Source organism: Crocodylus siamensis, chromosome 3 (genome assembly GCF_052110815.1).
Source record: "Crocodylus siamensis isolate JL-2025a chromosome 3, ASM5211081v1, whole genome shotgun sequence".
NCBI lineage: Eukaryota > Metazoa > Chordata > Crocodylia > Crocodylidae > Crocodylus > Crocodylus siamensis.
Window position 1 is genome coordinate 63,054,375 of NC_143397.1, and position 21,913 is coordinate 63,076,287.

The window sequence follows — 21,913 nt, forward strand, 5'->3', positions numbered from 1 at the left end:
GGGTATCCCTTAGGAAATTTTGAAAAAGTTTTAGTTTTATTCTAATTCAGACCAAAGGAAAGCTTTCAATAAAGCAAAATTTCCTGTGAACCGTAAGCCCTGTTTTGTGGTACACTGAACTCAAGTTTTTCCCCTCAGTGTAACAGCCAGGAGTGCTTTCGCACTCTGCACAACTTCACATTCAAGCAAGCTTTTTAAACAATAAAGTTATCTACTATTCTGGACTGTCATGGCCATGGGTTGCTCTCTCTCCCTCACTGCAATCAGCTCTGGGATCTTCTGTTGGCCAGTGGCAGCTACCACCTCTCCCAGCTCTCAGTGCCAGCAGGGAAGAAGAAGAAGAGACTCCAAGGAGGGACAGCTTCAGCCTGGGTGAGTAAATGTGAGGCAAGCAGCAAAGGCACATGGAGCCAGGCAGTGTATGTGAGTATGTGGGTGCATGCTGCAGGGGCTAAAGCAGCAGCTAACTAGAGAGGGCTGCTGTGACGGTAGTGGGGGCAAGAAAGGAGTGGGAAAGGTGGAGGGGTTTCTTAATAGAATGATGATGATGATGATATACTATGATACTCATTGAGAGCAGGCGAAAGAGAGAAGAGAAAGATTTGAGGGAGAATATCAAGGAGAAGGGGAGATTTGAGGGAGAAAAATCAAGCTGAGGGGGAGGTGGGAAATAACAGAAGAGAGTGCAGAAGAGCAAGGCAAAGGGTGAGAAATTGCAAAAGAAGGGCTTGAGGGAACACGAGAGCAAGAAGGTGACAGTGGCTACTTGGAAGGTAGAGGTGAGTGATAAAAGGAAAGGCTGAGCTGTAGGTCCCATACACATAACAATCTTCCTTGCTGGATGCCGTTTATGGATACTGGTTACAAAGCAATAGTAACAGCATTAGTAACCGCCAGCGTTTTGCTGTGGAACTGCACCATGGTGCTGAATGAGCCCTAATGGCTCTTTAGCCATTGTTGCACAGACGCAGAGAACTGCTACAACATGATTATGTCCTGTCTTCATGGCAGAACCAAGTTTATGCTATCATTCTGAAGGACAAGTGTGTCTGAGCAGCTTGATAATACCTATCCTTTTACCAGCTTTCAAATTTGAGCCAATTACTGTTTATAACTATCATTAGCAGCAGGCACAATTTAATTCTGAAATTAGAAATTCAACCAACTAAAACAACTAAAACTAAACCCATAGGCACGTAGCGGTCAAAAAAGCTAAAAAGAAAAAAGCTTAACAAGCTAATGGGGTAAGAAGCCATAGTCCATGCTTAGACCATACCTAACACAATCCAGTTTGTGGATGATTTTTTGTTCCATAATTTTTGGTTCAACAGGGCTTTTAAAGCTCTGTTGTTTGAGAACAGTCAGCGACGGGAAGTGCAGGGCGGTTAAAGTGTTCTGCCAGGGGTTTGTATGTGTTTTTGAACTTGTTGTCAGGTTGGTGTCCCCGTGTTGTTTCATGGAGGGATTATGCTTTCTGTCCAATGTAGACTCCAGATGGGGACTGTATATTAAAAAAAAAAGGATTCTGGGATAATGCAAGGTTTTTTAGTAGGGAACTATCTCAAAGAAGTTTCTGCTAAAAAGATAAGCAACAAACATGAAAGGTGGAGCAGGGTGGCACCTCATAGAATAATTTATTCAGGGTGGCATGAGCCGTTGTAGGCTACAACCTACTTCATCAGATGCTATGAAAGGACTTGAAGAGAGGAGGGGTACTAAATAAGAATAAAATCATTTAAATATAAAAAATAGTGAAAGGGGGGAAAAAGAATGGGGCACTGCTGAGAAAAGGCAAAGGTGGGTGGAAGAGATCAGAAGGGATGAACAAAGCAGGTTAATCCACTGAGGGATATGGGGGTTTTAAAAGCTCATCCACGTAATGAGATAAGAAGCCAGAGTCTCCCTTGAGACCAGACAACACAATTCAGTCTGTGAATGATTTCTTGTTCTGTATTCAAGTCATTTTTTAAACTTTCTTTTTTTAAGAACAGCTACTTTGAGGTTCACAATGGACTGTCCAGGGAGGTTAACGTGTTCTGCCCCAGGCCTTTGTGTCTCTTTTTATTCATATGCAGCTTGTTTTCATTTGTTCCATAATCAACATGTCTTTGAAATAAAAGGTGCAGTCTGCACTTGTTTAGTGCTGTTGACTTACCTGCCTATTAGCAAATATCATTGATGCATAAGGAGAGCTGCTGTGCAGGCCAGAAAGGTAATAATGTATCAAATGGAGAGTTAAATTCTGTACAGATCTGGGGTTACAGAAGAGGAGCCAGCACAACTTGTCACTGTATATCTGCCTCTGGACAAATCCTGCACACTCCACATCTACTTCGCCTCAGGTTTGCTGTAGTCCTGAGTTTCATTCCAACATGTCTCAGCTGATCAGAAATTATTTTAGACTATCAAATTGCCCATTAATAATGATGGGGGGGAGCAGGGAAGCCGTGGCTGTTCCCTGCCTCCCCCCACCCCCCACCACTTCAGGCCATGGCTGGGGCATGGACTGTTCCCCCTCCCCCCGTGCCACTTTGGGCTAGGGCCAGGGGTGGAGCATGGCCATTCGCCCCCTTCCCCCCACCGCTTTGGGCCAGGGCTGCTCCCTGCCTCCCCACTGCCGCTTCAGGCTGGGGCCTGGGTCGTTCCTCCCCCCCCGCCCCCCGCTGCTTTGGGCTGGGGATAGAGCTGGGGCCTTGGTTGTTCCCCACCTGCCCCCGCCACTTCAGGTCATGGCCAGGGCCAGGGCTGCTCCCTGCCTCCCCCCAGCTGCTTCGGGCTGGGACCAGGGCCTGCAGCCGCAACAGCAGTCCCAGTTGCAGCACGGGGCAGCCACCAGTAATGCCCCCTCCACTCCTTGCTTTCCTCCATCCGCTGTTCCCTGCCGCCTCCCCTCCCTGCCGGCTGTTGTTGGGGGGGGCGCCGGCCCTGGATCCAAGAAGCAGACCCCCCGCTCCATCCCATCCATTATGGTGGTGCTCCAGTCCCCGTTATCTCCCTCTGCCTCCAAGGAGCACGGCTCCCTCCCCTCCAGCCCCTCAGTCCCCACTGTCATGGCGGTGCTCCACTGTCTGTGTAGGGCACTCTGCTGGGCTGCCAAGACAGGCAACCAGAGCGCGAATAAAGCGTTACAGACAGACAGGCAGACTTAGGCTTTTATAATGTTAGAATATGGTTTGGCTTTTTGTTTTGAGTGAAGTGAATTCGCAGAGTAAAGAAAGCAAAACCTATTCATGTGACTCAAGGTTTCATTTGAAGGCCTAGCTCTGATGAAAAGATGCTTTTAAACATGCTGATGGATTGGCAGAAATTGTGTCTTCTACTTTCTTTTTTGAATCAAGAAAGAGACACTGTAAAATAATTCATGAGGTTTGAAGTGCTGAGCTGCTTCTGAATCTTTTCCCTTCAGGAGTATGGAACAGTAGTAGGGTTGGATACATTGCAAGGCAGAATTTAATCTTTCTCTCCCCCCTGTGTTTTTGTTCTTTTTGTTTTCAAGAAGCTATTTAGTCTCCCTTGTTTCTAAAATCTCACTTGTTGCAATTTTGCCACACCGTTGCAGATGCTGGGCTTTTTCTCTGTTTTTCTCTAAAATGATTTTATTCACTTGATTTGCTTATTGATTTGTTTCCAGAAAGGAGGGAAGAGAGAGAGAGAGAGAGGAACACAAGAGAAAGAAATTAGCTGAGCTGGAAGCGAGGATGAAGAGAGGCTAAATTAGATACCGAAAGACCATTGCTAAACATTCCATATCATATTACCGCTCATATTTTTTCACAATCACATAATGAATACATAGGGGACACTGCCAAGGGGGCAAGAACTTTACAAACTCATTTTTTACACATAAAACTGAAGGTTGTTTTCTCATTGTGCTCATTTTCTAATTGCTGCAGAGCAGACTGTGAAGTAATGCTTATTAAAGGGCACCTCAGGTGCACCGGAGGCACTAATTGGCACAACCTTGTAGTCCATTACCCGCTATTGCTTTCTTTAAGAACAGGAAGACAATAGAAGCAAGGAGACTGTTCAGGTCCACTGCCCACATTTTTATTGTTATTCTTTAATTTTACTCAAGATGTTTATATCTTGAGCGTCCATATGAAATTAAACAGTTCCAAATATCTACAGAATACAGGTCTTCTGGTGTAATATCTAGGTTTTGTCAATCAGATCTGTACTATTTTGTGTCCCTGAATGAGGTAACAGCAATCTATTTTCACATCAGTTTATAAACTGCTGAGATTATAGCTCCAATTTTTAAAAAATACGTATTCATATAGGGTGTCCTGTAGCCTTAAAAAAAGTAACTGGGGGAAACTTCTAACTTGATTTTATAGGCAGTGAGCCTGCAAAACTGGCAACTGCCCTCAGTGAAATGATCCCCACAAAATAGATCAAGTCATGGGTCATCCAAGAATGAAAGGTAGCTGCATCAATGAGCTGGTTAATGTAAGGCCTTGGAAAATTTGGAAGTTAAACTCACCCAGGGAACTTCTGGCCTGAAAGCCTTGGCCTCTTTCAAAGATCCAGGGAACATGGGGTATAATTATGTGGCAAATGGGACTAGAAGTCTGTATATAAAAGGATGGGAATGATGACAGTGGCTGTTAGAGGAAAGGCCAGAAGTTTAAAAGAACTTTAAAGAAACTTCTATTTTAAAGTGTGTGTGTATGTATATATGTGTATGTATGTATTACATAGTGCTTATACATTCTTCCATTTTCTTTATTATTATGGATTTTTGTATCATATCATTCAAAGTATGTTCACCATAGGCACGGAATGTGTGGGCACAAAATGACGGCTCTAAAGAAATCAATGGGAGTTTTGCTACTGATGTGGGTGAGACCAGGAATTCATCTGGGATTGTAATTTGAAAACATGTGTATATGAACGCACAAAGAAAAAGAAGTGGGTTATTTTTAGTAGATTATAGTTTGTAAATTTCTAAGCATATAGTAATCAATCTGTGCCACAGTTCCTGTTCACTCTCAGTCATGCAGAAAGTTCAGATTCATGTGTAATGTGGCACTCCTAGACAATTAGAGCATGGAGGAGGCTCAATAAAGGTCTACCCTGGGTTTTAAACATAAGCTATTTCATTTATAACTGTATGAATAAACATGACAACCATTTGTCTGCCTATGCTAAACCCCAAGATACCTTGATTTTGTAGAATATCTTGAAAGCTTACCATGTATTTTAAATAAGGGAGAATGTTTGCTTCATTCTGCAGGGTTTTTGGTTGTAGCTGTGTTGGTCTAAGGACACAGGCAGGCAAGGTTCTTTGGCTAGATGCGATATCTTTTATTAAAGATAAAAATTCTTTTTTCCAACTCCGTAGTTGGTCTAATAAAAGATATCACATCTACCCAAAGAACCTTGCCTGCCTGTGTCCTTAGACCAACACAGCTACAACCAAAAACCCTGCAGAATGAAGCAAACATTTTTTTTTCCATCCTGCTATTATAGGAGGACAAGGGAGGTTTCTTTAATTTTTCCCCTAGAGGGCTTGTGTTTTATTTTTCAAAACAAAGGATACTGACTGTAGCATAACATGTGTGTCTGTATAGTATCCTTTATGTCAGTTTGGTAAACTAGTTCTCCGGAATAGTTATGTCAGCATTTGATTTTAATAATAGTAGAAGGATGGAAAATAGCATAGCAGAGGCATATAGCTGGATTAAATTAATTTGTTCTGAGAGTGGGCTGTGGTAAATGCCTTCAACTGAAAAAGATCAAAGAATGTATGCTGGACTTATAGATATGTTTATTTGAGCAAATAGCAGTCTTTATCATGATGGCATTGCTCTGACAAAGTTACTTTGACTTTCCCATTATTTTGATCACTGTTTAAAGTACACATTTTATATAGCTGTATCATTTGATACATTGTTTTCACTCAAACTATGTTGAAAGTATGGGAAGACAAGTCATCAGTGAGCTCAATATGCTGGACATTTGGGAGACATTTGAAAGCACCAGTGTCAGCTTGAGTTGTGTCAGCTGGTTTTATTGTAAAGGAAAGTGAAAAGAATAAAAGTGTATTGGTATTGCCACATTTTAAGGGCCTGGGGGAAATTCTGTCTACTTCATTGGTGATTTTGGTCTGCTAGAGGAAGCTATTCATTTTAAAAAATATTTTGTGTAATTTAGCTGCTAAAAAAGTTACACAACTAAGTGATCTCTTAAAGTGTAAACATTATTCTAGCCTTATTCGCTCCTTTTAAGCGAGAAAACATAGGGGAAAAACAGGAGAGCTCATTGCTTGGTGTATAAAATAGATGCATACAAACAAGGAATTAATAATGGCATCCAGGTTTAAACTGATTTCTCTGTTTCAGGTCCTGTATGGTATATATTAAGAGGGATTGTGAATGATGAGGTGAGAAGGGTGAGATCCTTTAAGATATTCACCTGGCATTGTCTTCAGTGCTGTCCTCCTGGGAGCATTATTTTGATGCTTAGTTTTCTGTTTCAGTCACTCTGGGGCTGACGTCAGGTTCTCACTATCAGATCAACTGTGCCACTGTAAATGTACAGTAGCCTGTCTTCTGTGTGCCAGGTCTTCGGTTGGTAAGTCCAATTTAACATTCTGGAAAGTCTTTTTGTGCCTAGCTAGCTGAGCTGATTTGAACGTGCACCTTTTTAAATTGTGTAAGTTATCCGAAGGGATTGCTTACCAGGCCTTCTGGCCTGTTAGATGATAACCAGGATAATGCAATGATTTTATAGCTCGTTCTTTTGAATTCAAACAGAATGGAAGGGCCCATCGCAGCATCCTAGTTTGGTGGCATAGAAGTTTTGGATGGGATTCCTGGGGAAGGAAACCTCCACAGGGATCCAGCTGCTGGGCTTTCTCCCAAAAGCTTCTGTTGAGAGGTGGTTATGGGGGGCAGGGATTTTCTTCCCCTGACCCCTCAGCCAGAACAGTCCTCATTGCTATGGATTCTCCAGAACGCTGAAGGAGATCCAGGAGACAAAGGCTGTTGCTACATGTACTTTGAGCCTCCGTACGGGCTCTGAGGGCTTCTCCATCTCCCTGGCAATACAACTCCATTTGAAGCTGTGCTGCAAGGAAATCAATAAATGATTGCAGTCCACAGGACACCACCACCTCTACCAGTCCCTTACAAAGAATTCCCAAGCATTAAAGGAAGCCGTGGAAAAGTTAATTCAGCGTGTGCCAGATTTCCTGTACTGTTTAAGGAAGGCATAGTGTATGTGCCACAATCCCAGTGGCTAATCTCTAACTCTCATTGTTGCAGTATAGTAACAGTTGAGCCCAATCCAGCTCTGTGCACATGGGTTAAATCCATTACAAGAGTCAACTGTAGTGTTTCAGGTCAGGGGAATGATCAAGGTTAATAAATTACTTCAGAATAACTACACTGGCATGATTTAAGATTGTGAAGAACTTCCTGTGAATGCAGAAGTAATTTTAAATCAACAGTCAGTCTGCACAGATACCATGGCTGGTCTGCTGTGATCAAGCAGCCTGAAACCAGACAGAACTCTAGTCACCACATTTTGTACCCGATAAAGTATCTGGGTATTATAGGCTACAGTCTCCTAAATAACAGTTAATTATAGGAATAAATCATTGAAATAACAAACACAGATAATTTCCCTTTATAAAAATCATAAGGGAACCCTCCTTTTCATCTCAAGTATTGACTTGAAGCATTGCTTTCTGACCAGAAACATCTGCCTTCTTGACAACTTCTCCAAGTCTCTTTTTATTATACTACACACCCATAGCCTCCCCCCGGCCCCAGTCTATTTTTGGTCGGGTTAGCACTGCCTTCAGTTTCTGTGGAAGACAGCAAACAGGACCTGGTCATTTGTTTGGTAACCTTGAGAAAAGATGTCCATATCAAGGAAATACCTGTTCTCTTCAAACTGTGGACAAGGTTAATGTTTTGGGAAAGGGGATGGAACAGGAAAAGGCGAATGGAACCAGCTATTTTCCCCATACACACACATTTCAAAATGGAAATCTGAAAGAAAGTTAATGCTGCTGCCAGATTAATGCTGACTTTATTTGGCATGTAGTTGCTCCTGTGTCGCTGAGAAAAGGAGCTTGGAGCAAGCTGTGGGTAAGAGCTTTTTACAGCAAACCAATACACACTCCCTCCATGCTAGAATTCCCTTCCCTTTGGAGTCTTAGGTCTGTGGATCTGAGAGAGAAAACCTGCTCCGACCTTCATGAAACCCATAACCTTTGTCCTCACTTTTAAAGGATATGAGGGAAATACAGATTCATACAGATGTTTATATCTTGAAGCATTCCCTGATCTCACTGTGTCTTGCCTGTGAATCTCTTTCCTGGACAGTTAGAGCTGGCATGTACAGTTGATATTTCAGATGGGGAACTTTGTGCAATTTTGTAAAAGGCTTTTCTGTCCCCTACCTTAAAAGCACAGATTGTTGAAATACTTTTCTTCGTGGAACACAATGGCCATCTTATTGCACTAAGGACTAGGCTTAAAAAAAGCAGCCACTAATCTTTGAGGCCTGACTTAAACTAGGACAAAAGGCAAGGATTTTTAATGTGGGTTTTGTCTTTTATTGGACCAATTGCATGGTTGGAATAAAGTTAGACAAACTTTTGAATGCAAGGAATTCTTCCTGAGGTCTTTCTCAGGAATCTGAGTAAGAATACCTTGCTTATCTAATTTTATCATGCAGTTGGTCCAGTAAAACAGTGCCTCTCAACCCATGGGTTGTGACCCAAAGTGGATCACAAGAATATATGAAAGGGTCATGAATAAACTTTAAAAATGGACCAAGAAACTTGAAAAATGGATTTTCCTTTAAAGGAGAAAAAACACAGGAAACCATGGCTTCTTCCTTGCAGGCTGTCAGATTTCCAGCCTACAAGGGGCTGTTTGGGGCTCCCCCAATGCCCCCCACACACCTCCATCCACCACACACACCCACACCCTGCTACACACACTGGTGGGCTGGGGCCTGGGGGTGGGAGGCAGCAGGTCAGGAGTAAGGGGCACTGGGTCAGGACTGGCCATCCATGTTTGCAAATGGGTCATGTTACAACAAAGGTTGAGAATCACTGCAATAAAACATACCACCCCCAAAAAATCCTTGCCTGGACTATCACAACTAGAACATCACTCTAACACTATTTAAGATAGGACCTGATTTCCAGAAGTTTTGAACTTGTACAATTCATATTGAAGTTAGTGGCCGCTAATTGAAGCCCTGGCCTTGACCTCTATGTATTGTAGTAGAATATGGAGAATTAATGCTTATCCACATTTGTAAAATGTTTTGACAACCTTGGATGCAGCTATAGGTGGTTAGCAAATCCTGACTTGGGCTCTCAGCCTGAAGGTAAACAAAGGGCTGAGCTCTCCTTTTATCTCAAGTTTGCAGCATCAGGCTCAGGGTTGATGGTTGAAAACAGCATGGGGCTTGCATCTGTTTGCACGTTCCCTCCACAGTGAGGAGAGGGAATGGGTTCAGCTAGATCTAGATGTGGGAGTGTCATGAAGGAAGAGTTCGGAGCCTTAGTGTGGAAAATGCTGAGAACCACTGATTTGTAGAGCTGGTTAATATTAGTTCTTTTTACTCTTCGCCCATTCCTTTCATCTTCTATGCTTGAGCTGGTTTCTGTACCTCAGAAGAGTGGGCCAGAGAAATGGTCACTGCAGGGAGTTGCCTTCTTTGCTTGGTTTCTCAACTACTTTTCTCCCTGCAGTCATCTCTAGGAGGCAAAAGCTGCATGTAAGGAAGGGGTGTTGCAACAGGGCGTGCCCATCCAGGAAGGAGTCCTGAGAAAGACTGTTGTGCGGGGCAGAGTGTGGGTAAGAACTGAACACACTACCACACTGGGGAGGGGTAATTTGAGAAACTGTCCATCACCAGGGGAAAGTGACTTCCAGACCAGTAGCACTATGGAGGGGAGGTGATGGAGGCACCAAGCCTGGGTGCTGATTTGCAGGCAGGTGCAAAAACAAAAGCTACTGCTCCTCAGGTCCAGCTGCCACTACTGCTGCCAGCAGCCCAGCTGCAGCTGCTGGCCTGTGTCCTGCCACCACGTAGGGCACATAACTGCTCAATTACACCTCTGTTAGAAACTCCAAAAAGAGCTTTGTTGGAGAGTTGAAGACCTTTAGTATGGCCTTTACACATGTGGGCATCTGAGTGCCTCCCAGAAGTGTTTTAAGTGACTGGCGTCCTTCACATGCAGTGATCCGCAGTGTTTTTCCCCTCAGCATAACTCAGATAGAATTATGTGGCAGAATGAGTGAGCACTGGAGACATGGTGGAGGAGGAGGCTGTTGGTCTTATTACATGAGTCTATAGGTTCCTCTGGGTGTTTTGTTAGTGGAGTCAGTGGTGGGTTTTTAAATTGTGAACTCAAAAATACAGACTCCATGTGCAAGGCTTAGGTTTTAATAGGCAAAGTTTGTGAAATGAAGCCTCCATACCCGAAATGAAATGGTGATGCTGTCTGAAATAGTATAATTGTGTCCTGTGTTATTGCAACACATCATTTGGGTATCTAAAAATGTGTTATATGTTGGTGCTTAAACCAGTTAACTTTTAGTCAATGAAGGCTTAAAAAATGTAATGCCACACACTTTACCTTTGTAGAACAACAGTGACACCTTGTGGTATATTAAGTAAGTACCTGTACATGCCATGTTCTCCACATCTATTGGATATTGATTGCTTTGTGAAAATAATAGTCTCTACTTTTGTATTCCTGATAATTTGTAGATTCAGTAGTGTGGTGATAATTTCTTAGAGTATTCTTTGATATTTTCTTGACAGTGCCCAAGTGAAATAAAATATATATATCAGATCTTACAGATGATTTGAAGGTGCTGATGCTAAATTGAACAAGAGTCCCATCTGCTCGGCTGCTCACAGGAAACTGGGTAGTTAAACTTTGTAGAATCATAGACTTGCAAGATATGGAAGTTGCAAACCTTTCTGTAATGCTCATTTTACAGACCTGCATAGAATATATATGTTCTTCAAAATAAACGTAAGCATTAAGATGTAGCGTGGGCATGGAAGAGGATGGTTCCTGGAATAAGCATATGTTGAATTGTTTCTAAGATGAAAACACAGGTAAACAGATGATGGGATGGGATGGAAAAGGGAGGTTGCCTAAGAAATTATGTATTTTTGGAAGGCCAGAGGGAAGTGATCAGAGCAACTTGGGACCCCTCCTAGAAGAGATATAAGCATGGACCTGCTGATGACCAGACAGTCTATCTTGTGGCCAGGACTGGGCAGCTGGTAACTACTGGGTGCACCTACACAAGACAGGTTACTGTGCAGTATCCTAGTTTACTGTGCAGTAAGCTCACACATCTACACATGCATGCATTTACTCCACAGTAAAAACCCTTAATTGTGATTGAATTTCCTACCTGCATTTGCAGGTATCAAATTGAATTGCAGTTAGTTAATGCACAGTAACTCATGTGTAGACACGACCTGGGAGCAAGTTTGCTTGCAGGTCTACCCAGCCACTAGGGAGCCAGCCTGAGGCCAGCCCCAGGGCTGCAGGCAAGGTGTCTCTCCTGCCTGCCTGCAACTAGTGCCTCCTGAGTCAGGGGGGCACTTGCCCCCTCCCCCCCCAGAAAACAGTCAGTGACTGGGGGTTTCCCCCATGGCCAATCCCGCCAACCGGGGCGGGGTCCCTCTGTGGCCAATCCTGCTGACCTGCAAGTGGTAGCAGCACACCGCTGGCACTTCCAGCTGCAGGGGGACCACTTTTTCTGGTGTCCCACTCACTAGCCAGCACTCTCAGGGAGGGCACCAGCGCCTCACCTTCCCCCCCTGCCCAGGAATGCTGGCTGACAGGGTGTGCACCAGCACTCTCAGGGGGTACACATGCAACCCCATGCACCACCACTGTCTCTTGCTCCAGAGCTGGGCTGGGCTGGGCTGCCCCTATGGCCTCCTGCCCCAGAGCTGGGCTGGGCTGCCCCTATGGCCTCTTTTATAGCTTGCAGACAGTTTGTGCCCTGGGGTACACAACACACACAGCCTGAGGGCACTGCAGGCCTTGTGTATCCCCCTGGACAGGCCACAGCCCTGCTATGTATGCCTGCCAGTACCCCAGCAGTGCTGCCTGGCACTGCCCTGCCTTGCGGCTGCCAGGACAGTGCCATCAGGCCCACCTGCATGCTGAAGGGTGTTGCATCCCTTGCCCAACTCTGTCAGCCCCTCAGGGCCACCTTCAGACAGCTTTTGGCTGCAGTGCCAGCACCACCTGCCAGCAGCACACTCCTGCAGTCTACCCTGTGTCTGCAGATGCTGTGGGGCCTTTGCCATCCAGCTGACCATCCCATGCTGCGCCTTTGCTCTGGGTGCTGCTGGCAGCTGTTGCCTTGTTCCGCCTAGCTCAACAGCTGCAGCCTCTATCAGCAGCTTGGTGAGCCCTGGCCAGGACCTTCCTTACTAGCTGTGCAGCCCCAGGGCCAGCCATGAGGAATGGCTGGCCATGACACTGCCAGCTGCCAGAAGCACCAGCTCCTTCCTTGGGGAAGCCCCCAGCCAGGCACCTGCAAACCATGCCTCATGCACATGGGGTGCAGCTACACACCTTCACCAACTGGGAGGACTGCACTGAGCCACCAACCACACCAGGCCTGGATATGTGGTAAGCTGTGCACTGTGGGGAGGGCTCTCCCTGGACCTGACCCATGCAACTCCCCCTTTCCTGGCCCACCTGCACTCCACTGGCCCCCGGTTCCCCTGCATAGCACACAGAGAGGTGGGACACAGTACACAATTTTATTGAGCAGCTTGTGCCCCTGCACAGGCTTGTCATACCCTGAGGAATGTGTTGATGCTGGTGACAATCTCCTCCTCAGCAATGGAGGGCAGGGACATTTAATGCTGCCATAGGTAGTCCTCTAGGCAGCAGTGAAGATTGTGGGGCACCATGGGTTTGTCCCTTGCACTGTTGAAGCTCAGGTTTTCAAACCAGGAGTGCAGGTGTGCCCAGGGCACCATAAGGATCATCATCAACAGGGCATAGTGGGCCCACACAAACACCACATTGTGCACTGCCTAGGATACATGCAGCAGGGGCATGCTTGGGGTGCAGTGGCAGTGCAGTAGAGAACTGGCTCTGGGGCACCTCCCCAGAGAAGCTCTCTGTGGGAAGGGCAGGAGTGGGCCAGCTCCTTACCCCAGTTGTAAGACCTGTATGCCCCGAGCCTGGGTGGTGTGGGCTGGGCAGCAGCATAGCAGAGTGGCTGGCCTGCAGTGGGAGAGGTGGGAGGGGGGTCTGGAATCACAGCAGCAGGTGCTGTCAGCAGCCTGGCTTGTCCTGCCCTGGGAAGGGGGCAAGGGAGGCAGGCTTCCTGCAGCCAGCAGCCAGCAGCCCCAGGGGAGCATGCAGGGACAGGGGGCTTGGCTGGTGGCCACCTGGGTCCAGGCCTACCCAGCCCAATTTACCATGGTTCCTTGGCACATGTGCATGGCTGACCCCTGATCTGAGGCTGGGCAGCACATGGCCCCACGTGCAGAGAATCTTATCTCTGAAATGTTGCAAATGCTCACAAAAGAATTATGTCTCATGGCTCTGCAGGTCCAGCATCTGGACATGGGGGAGAGGTCCCCATGGCCAGTGGAGATGCTGCCTCAGGGTCACTATTGTCCAATGCTTTAGCTCTCCAGATGCACCAGCTTCACCAGAGGTACATCATGGACTGCACCCTCCTCCTCCAGTGGCTCGTGGCCATCTTGGAGGAGTAGAAGGAGGACGCATGGGTCTGGAGGACATTACCTGTGTGGATGCACGGGACCAGATGGATTGGAAGTTCTAAGCCGAGCTTCTGGCCTTGGAGTACGAGCAGCTTGAGGTCCTGTAAGAGCAAAACACTATCCTTCAGGACCTGGTGGTCATGTTCATGCTGCTTGCTACCCGACTCCTGTCCCTAGCCCTGTAGGCCCCCTGGCAGCTGCCTACCACCCTGCAGCAGGCCCTTGCCTGGGCCTGGGAGGAGGTCCTACACCACCTTCAACCAGCAAAATCCACCACCACTACCCAGCCCCCTGGCCTAGGCCCACTGCTCATCCCAGTTCCACATGGGCACAGAAGCAGCTACAGAAAGCCCCTGGCAGAGGAGGAGTTACCTGCACCAGAGGACCAGAGGCTGCCATCACCCTGAGGCGAGCCCCCTGCATGCGCCACATCATCTGCACCAGTGGGGGAATGGCCAGAGACCAGGGTCGTAGCTGCCTGCCCTCAGGCTCTGCCCCCTGGGTGCCTCCACCCCATAGTCCCCCACTCCAGGACACCAAAATAACCCACTTTGTAAATAGTTTGCACAGGGAAGAGGATTTTTTATTGTTGGTGGGTGAGGGTGTTGGAGGGGCTCTGTTTGAATGAGATGGAGAGGGAAGGGGCTCTGTGTGTTAAGGGGGGTGGAGGGGTGTGATGTGAGGGGAATAAAGACTTGTACAGATACATGTCTACAATGAGAGTAGAGCTGGGGTGGGCATGGGAAAGGGGGTCTATGCGCAGCAGGGCCAAAAGCACACTTGACCAGGGCATGGGTCCAGCCCAGGCACCATTAAAGTGAGCCTGGTGGGGGTCCAGGTGGCTGGTAGGGCCACATCAGCCAGGGCAGAAGCAGGCAGGCAGGGTCCCTGATGAGCAGGGGCAGGGCCATGATGGTGCCCAGCTGTAGATCTGGCACCCCCAGTGCAAAGTGCCCACTCTCCACCAGTCCCACTAGGCCAGAGTTCCAAAACATGTGGGCATCATGGGTGCTGCCTACCTAGCCAGCACTCATGTAGGTGAAGGTGCCCTGGTGGTCCACAACAGCCTGCAGGACCATGGAGTGAAATCCCCTGCAGCTGTAATAGGGTCAGTCTTCGTGGGGTAGGCAGGTGACTGGGATATGGATCCCATCCAGGGCCCCCATGCACTGTGGGAATCCCAGTGCATGGAATCCTGCCACGACTGCCAGCGGGCCATGGACACGGAGCACAGTGTGCCCCAGCATGCCCTGGAGGGCCCCACACACCTCCAGGACTGCCTCCCTGGCAGTGGTCTTGCCCATGCCAAGCAGGTGTCTGACATACTGGAGGCTGGTGGGCATGGCCAGCTTCAGCAACACAGAGGCCAGCTAAGTGTTGGCAGGGAGGGCCAGGTGCATACCAGTGTCCTGCTACTTCAGGTGGGTCTGGAGCTGCTGAAGCAGGTCCCAGAAGGTGGCCTGGGTTATATGCAAGCTGTCCTGCCACTGATCATCATCCCAGGTCTTCTGGATGACATGCAGCCACCAGTGCTGGCTGGCCCAGAGGGTCCAGAGGTGGCAGGGCTAGAGGCCTGGGAAGGCGATGGCAGCTCTGGTGGCGCCTGCCCACCTGCCTTGTTGACATCCCTGGCAGTAGCCCTGGGATGGCACACTTCAGGCGGGCAGGCGGTTGCTGGTCTTGGGGAGCCAGGCAGGGCAAGATGGCTGTGGGCCAGGCGGCAGTTGGCATGGCGGGCCAGCAGGGCAATTGTGGCCAGCAGGATTGCCAGGCACTGGTTGTTGCTGCTAGGGCCAGGGGCTGGAGTAGCTATAGTGTAGGGAGGCAGAGTGGCCACAGAGAGAGCTGCCATGTGCTGCCTCTGTTCTTGGCATATTGCTCCTGGGCAAGAAAGAGGCTGGCCAGAGAGCAGAGAGCACAGTCGGCTGTAAAGATGGCTGCTGGGTGCTGCAGCCAGAGCCTAGAGTTCCCCCTGGTGGCCACAGGGGCCTATTGCAGGGTCTCAGGGATTTGGGAGCAAATCTGATCCCTGCATGTGTAGACACCTACCCAAAAACCCTCACTCTGGCTTATCTTACTGCGCAATAAATCTAGGCCGTAGTAAATGCATGTGAAGATATGCCCACTGTGTCCTGCTCTTTCTGCTGAACTATTACATATCTACAATTAAAAGTAATAACCTGTGGTCCTAATGCTCTCTTAAATCAAGCTGTTATTAAATAAGCTTGCAAATTAGGTGTGAGCAATGTCCTTCACTGAACAAGGCAGACAAGGTTCTTTGCGTAAATGTGATGTCTTTTATTAAACCAACTAAATAGTTGGAAAAAATGTTCTTTACAAACTTTCAGGCACAAACAACTTCTCCTATGCCTGAAGAGGGGTGTTTGTGCCTGAAAGTTTGTAAAGAACAATTTTTCCAACTACTTGTTGATCTAATAAAAGGTATCACATTTACCCAAAGAACTTTTTCTGTCTGTGTCCTTAGACCAACACAGCTCTAACCAACAGCCCTTTCTCATATGAGTCATTTTTATTTCAGCTTATTAATGATAGCTTGGCTTTTGATAACTTAAGAGTTTTAATAACATTTACAATCTCAGTTGATACTGAATCACATTTTCCCCCTAAGCTATATAGGTTCAGAATCTGGATATAACTGGCCAATTTAAAAGCTTGACTAGCTTCCCCTAATAAATCTGTGGTTTTCTCACCTGTCTTTAACATCCTAAGGTTTTTTCATTTTTATTTGCAGCATTTTGAAATGAGTGATCATGTGGAAGAAAACTGTACTGAGAAAAACACTTCTACCCAGGAGGCACCTGCAAAAGCAACTGCTACTGCTGCCAGGGATTGTCCAATAACACAGAAGCAGCTGGTATGACTGTTTTACCAGTCAGGGTGCTTGTGACTGTTGCAGATTTTTTGTACAAAGAAAAAACTGGGGCAAATATGTGTCAGTAACAGCAAACAGTAAATGAGGGACCATGCAGTCAATTAAGTGTAGGTAGCAAATAGAGGATCTGTGGCCCTTCAGAGTATTAGCTAGGGAGGAAGAACATAATTAGGACGGTCCTCTTGATAGGAAGATATCCTTGTAATTATTTCTACCCTAAGCTTTGTCAAATGTCCCTTGTGTTTAACATTTTAGCCCCCCCAACACCCCCCCCCCATGAGGGTACTTGCTGAAGACCACTCCAGGCTTGTCTGGTCTCTGAGACTAGGAACAGACGTTACACATAAACCGGTTGAAGTGATCAGAAACTGGTTTAAATCCAGAACAGAACAGATGTTCAGTGCACATAAACCAGTTTTAGAATGGCTGAAACTGGTTTGAGATAAACCTGGTTGAATGTAGTATCAGACTTAACTGACCTGGCTCAAACTGGTTTATGCAATGTCTGTCCCAGACCCCTTCCTGGTTTAAGATAAACCAGACACCCCCAGCATCTTGGCATGCTCTCTGGGCTGGGTGGGGTCTCTGTTCCACAGCATGGCTGGCCCCTCCCTTCTGCTTCCTGGCTGCAGCTTCAGAGACTGCAGGCTGCTTCCTCCCTCCCCTCACCACTCCCTGCTAAGCAGGAATTCCCCCCTCCCCTCTGCCTTATGGAGAGGTGTCTGTGTATTAGCTAGCAGGCCACCTGCTGGCTACAGTCCAGTGGGTGCTGAATCAACAGGCAGAATCAACATGTAGCTGGTAATGTCCCTCTGTTGTTTTCTTAATTGGGTGATAAACACTTATCAGTTCCCTGCTGGGCTAATTACGCATCCTGCCAGAGCCTGGCCACACCCCTCTCAGCTACTACAGGCGTGGGCCTGAATTTCTGGGATGTCTGTCTAGTTACAAAACTGATTTAACCTAGCCAGGTTAGATTAGCATGCAAAGACTGAATCAATTCAGGCTCAAGATTTTTGAATGTCTGTCCCTAACTTGAGAGTGGCCCCTGAAGCCAACCTGGTCTCTTGGTCTGCAGTCCTCCTGGTTATTCCACAGCCCTGACTCAAAGATCTAGCTTCCAATTCAGTTCCTGGGGGGACATGACTTTATTTCCTGGGAGGGACATGACTGGTTGAGAAGAACTAGTGCAACACAAAGTTCCAAGCAGCCAAAATAACAGTTCTTGTCAATAAAAACATTTACTGGGGCAAAAACCACATAGCAAGAAGGTCTTGCTCCCTCCAAAGGGTTAAGCAGTTTCTGTGTTCCCAGTCCAGCTCATGCAGCAGCCCTGAGGAGCCCAGAGCGACTCAGCTGTTCACATTCAGTCATGCAGCTCTAGAGTCTGAAACTACTCTGCTAGTCTCTATCTTCAGGCCTTCAGTCAACACCCTGCTTGTCCATCCCTACTGCATCCACTGTCATGTTTATTTCTCTCTTTCCCCTGGATGCCTCCAGGGTGTTACTTGCAATCCCCAGCTTTGCTGAAGCATCAACAAAACTGTTCAGATCTCTGTAGATGGATGTGCCTTCTGTCAATAGGCCAAAGACCCTGGCTTTGCTGTTATCTATAGTGCATTTTTCCCAATGTTAGCTAGGGGAAACTGAGACACACAACATTACAGCACAAACATAGTTAACACAGAAATTTTACAATAAACCCCAGACTCAATTACAGTCACATTTTATGCTCACATTGCACCTGCATTGCACAGGTGTAAACGATAGCAAAGACCTAGGAGAATAAGGTGTCTACTTCTTAAGCCCAGAATCTGTTCAGCAGTTTCAATCCATTGTAAATTCTAACAGTAGTATAAGAGAATCTCTCTCCCTCCTGCTGAAATTCTCTCTGTCTTCCTGAATATATTTACTTGGGCTCCTCCACTCTTCTTTATGCTCTTCTTCATGCTCTTCAATACTGTGACTGCTTTTTCCTGCATTCATGATTCTTCTGTACCTTTTCCTTGACCCCAGTTTCTTCTTGATAGAAGAAGAAACTGGGGAGCTGAGGGAACAGAGGCAGATAAGAGTTTAGAAGGACCGATCCAGATGAAGTTAGTACAATTACAGTATTTTCTTTCGCATTAGTTGACTGGATCTTGAAGTCAGTAGCACATTTTGTACTTTATTGGCTCTTTGTTTTATTTTTAATGTTAAAAAATATTTCTGCTAATGAGCAAAAAAAATTATCAGGATACAGTGTACGTATTACATTTTTTCAGACTTTGAGGATGCACAATCATATTGTTAGAACTGTCTAGGAAACTGCAAGTTGAAGAATGTAAAATTGAAGTCTTTGGGAAGAGATGAGGAGACTTAGGAGAAGAGCCAGGGGAATAGAGATGAAGGCTTGGACAAATCAGAAAAACTAGCTCAACACAGAGGAAAGCTAGTGGGTAGTTGGTAGGCATTGTGCAACACAGGGAAAGAGTTGAAAGGCCTCAGGCAACATGTTGCTTGAAAGGATGTATTACCAGAAGGCAGAAAGTCAAATAATCTTTCAGCAGTTCTGGTCTGTTAGAACTTCTCTTTTGAAACTCCTGATTCAGAGGAAAACCGGAATTGAAACAGCACTGCACCATGAAAATATTTCAGAAAATGCAATGCCTTAGTCAGCTGCCATTTATAATGTGTCCCTAGCTTAGACAGCTGCTGGCAGACATTAAAAAAACCCCCTAAAAGACTGCACTTTACCAGAAGAAGCAGTGCATTACTTCAGCCCAGTTCTGCAGCATCTGTATAGATCAGGAGCTTCAGCAGGGCTTTTTGCTGTTTTAGCTAAAGCTGATTCAATCAGCTACTAGATAAAAGCACCAAAAAAGCCCCACTAAAGCGCCTGATCTATACAGATGTCAGGAGGGCCAGGTACAGCTAAGGTGCTGCCTCCTCTGGGCATGCGTGGGGCTTGGCACAGGAATGAACTGAGTTTAAAGTAAAGTACCTTTTTTTTTTTACATGTCTGCAAGCATTCTCACAAGTCCTAAGCTCATTGGTGACATGTAGGGGTGCATGCGGGTGCACATGCACCCCCTGCAAAAAGTGCTGCCAACACTGCTGGCAGTGCCTGCAGGTGGTCGCCGCTTGCTATCCTGCCTCCCTCGCTTCTGATACTTCTGGTGGCATCTGCGGGTGGTCCCTGATCACCGCTGGCCACTGCTGATTCTGCCGGCAGCAAAGGTCTAACACTGTTTACAGGCAAAGCATGCGTGGTACATCTACAAGAAGAAATCTACTGTGGTTAGGAGATGCCAGTTGTCTCAGCCATGCTCACATGTTTAACACCTGTTTCCTATCTCCTTTCTCTGCTTTTGCATTTGCCCAGAGTTGAAGACTGTGGGCCATGCCCTTCTCTATAAGCTTGTCATTTTGGCCTAGGGAATAATTGGTTACAAAATTAATTCCTGAATGGTATATTTTTAAGTAACATAGGCTAGATTTTTGTCTTATATCCTAATTCCTGTGGCCTTTAAAATTGAGAAGAATACTGGTTGTAATAATAATTATAAGATAGTAAAGGTCTGTGTCAGTTTATAATCCTTTCTTTCTTTGTTCATAGCAGCAAATAGAGAAGCAACTGAAATGCTTAGCATTTCAAAACCCAGGACCTCAAGTAGCTGACTTCAACCCTGAAACTAGAGAACAGAGAAAGAAAGCCCGTATGTCAAAACTGAACCAAGAATTTTTTTATAAACACAAGTAAGATGATACCTTTGATGTGTTATGTTTGCTTGTTTTTATTAAATTGCTCTTCTATTGTTTGCTGAATATTCCCAAAACGCAAAAATGAATTAATATTTTTCCATACTCTTATGTGTAAAGTTTTCAAAGGTAAATGTTTACCTGAGAAAACTTTGTGTTCACTTTCTTGGTGTAGTGTAACAGAAGTTTGACTTATTCCTCTGGCACACGCACATCTTAATTCTATTGTCCATTACTGTCAGAAACTAATGCTGGTATCTCACTGAAAGGGTGTCAGAAGGAAATATTTGTTCCTGTGTAGATTTTTCAATATTAGTTTGCTTCTATTACTGAACAGGTTAAAATGTTCTCTGAGAATCACTTTTTTCTCTTACAGGACTATGAAGAAGTACGACAAACATGGTAGGCTTCTCTGTAATAATATGGATTTGTGTGACTGCCTGGAGAAGAACTGTCTGGGTTGCTTTTATCCATGTCCTAAATGCAATTCCAACAAATGTGGACCTGAATGTCGCTGTAATAGAAAATGGGTTTATGACAGAATTGAGACTGAAGCTGGTGATGTGATCAGCATGTTACCATTTTTTGTCCCTGACTGATGTTTTTGTGTTGGGTTTGTAATATTTTGTAGCAATGTTTGGGGGCTTTCTTCCTTTCTTCCTTTCATTTGTAAATGTTTATTAAAGTGTTGTTTGGTTTTATAAAGTGCGGGGAATTGATTCTGCTGATGTTCCTGTTAGTGGCACTCCTGGTTCTTCACACTGCCCTGCTAGCATGCTTGAATCCTTGCCATTAGGAATGAGTAGGTATTTCATTTCCCCTAATCCTTGCCAACTTTGCTGAAGCAGCTAGCAAGGTCTTTCTAAATCTTTACTTTTTTAAAATGAAAGGTGTCAGGAGTGCCATGGGCAAGCAGTTTTCTTATTCTGGAAGGCTGGCTCATATTACTTTGATTCAACTTACCCTCAATCATTTCTTTGCGCACATATATGCAGGTATTGGACGCATCCATTCTTCTTCTACCCGCTACATACTTGAGATAAGACACTTTAAGTGGAACCGTCCACTGGGACTGTAGTTTTGTGTATTATGCCTTCTAGTGTCCTTTAAACACTTAGCTGGGACTATTTGGATAGGGATGATCCTGCCTGGAGCAGTGGGTTGGACTAGATCAGTGTTTCTCAACCTATGGGTTGTGACCCAAAGGTAGGCCGCAAGACTATATGAAAGGGTCATGAATAAACTTTAAAAAATGGATCAGCAAACTTTAAAAATGGATTTTCCTTTAAAGGAGAAAAACATGGGAAACTGTGGCTTTTCCCTTGCAGGCTGTCAGAGTCCTAGCCTGCAAGAGGCTGCTTGGGGCCCTCCCATGCCCCGCACACCATGGAGCTGGGGCCTGGGGGCAGTGGGTCAGAAGTGAGGGGCACTGGGCTGGGACTGGCCATCAATGTTTACAAATGGGTCCTGGTACAAAAAAGATTGAGAACCACTGGGCTAGATGAGCTTCCATCCCTATTT

The 21,913-nt window shown here is 46.0% G+C and overlaps 1 protein-coding gene across 2 annotated transcripts; it reads left to right on the plus strand.

Moving 5' to 3' along the window:
• Positions 1 to 6,497: 6,497 nt before the first annotated feature.
• On the plus strand, positions 6,498 to 21,028 carry ARL14EPL (ARF like GTPase 14 effector protein like). Of its 2 annotated transcripts, none has more exons than XM_090037211.1 (4): positions 6,498 to 6,576; positions 16,511 to 16,633; positions 20,250 to 20,389; positions 20,769 to 21,028. In XM_090037211.1, exons 2-4 carry the CDS (start codon positions 16,520 to 16,522, stop codon positions 20,989 to 20,991), a joined length of 477 nt encoding a protein of 158 aa, XP_089893337.1. In that variant the 5' UTR covers positions 6,498 to 6,576; positions 16,511 to 16,519; the 3' UTR covers positions 20,992 to 21,028. The 2 variants fall into 2 exon arrangements, with proteins under 2 accessions (XP_089893337.1, XP_089893338.1); XM_090037212.1 differs by having other exon boundaries at positions 20,253 to 20,389.
• Positions 21,029 to 21,913: the final 885 nt, after the last annotated feature.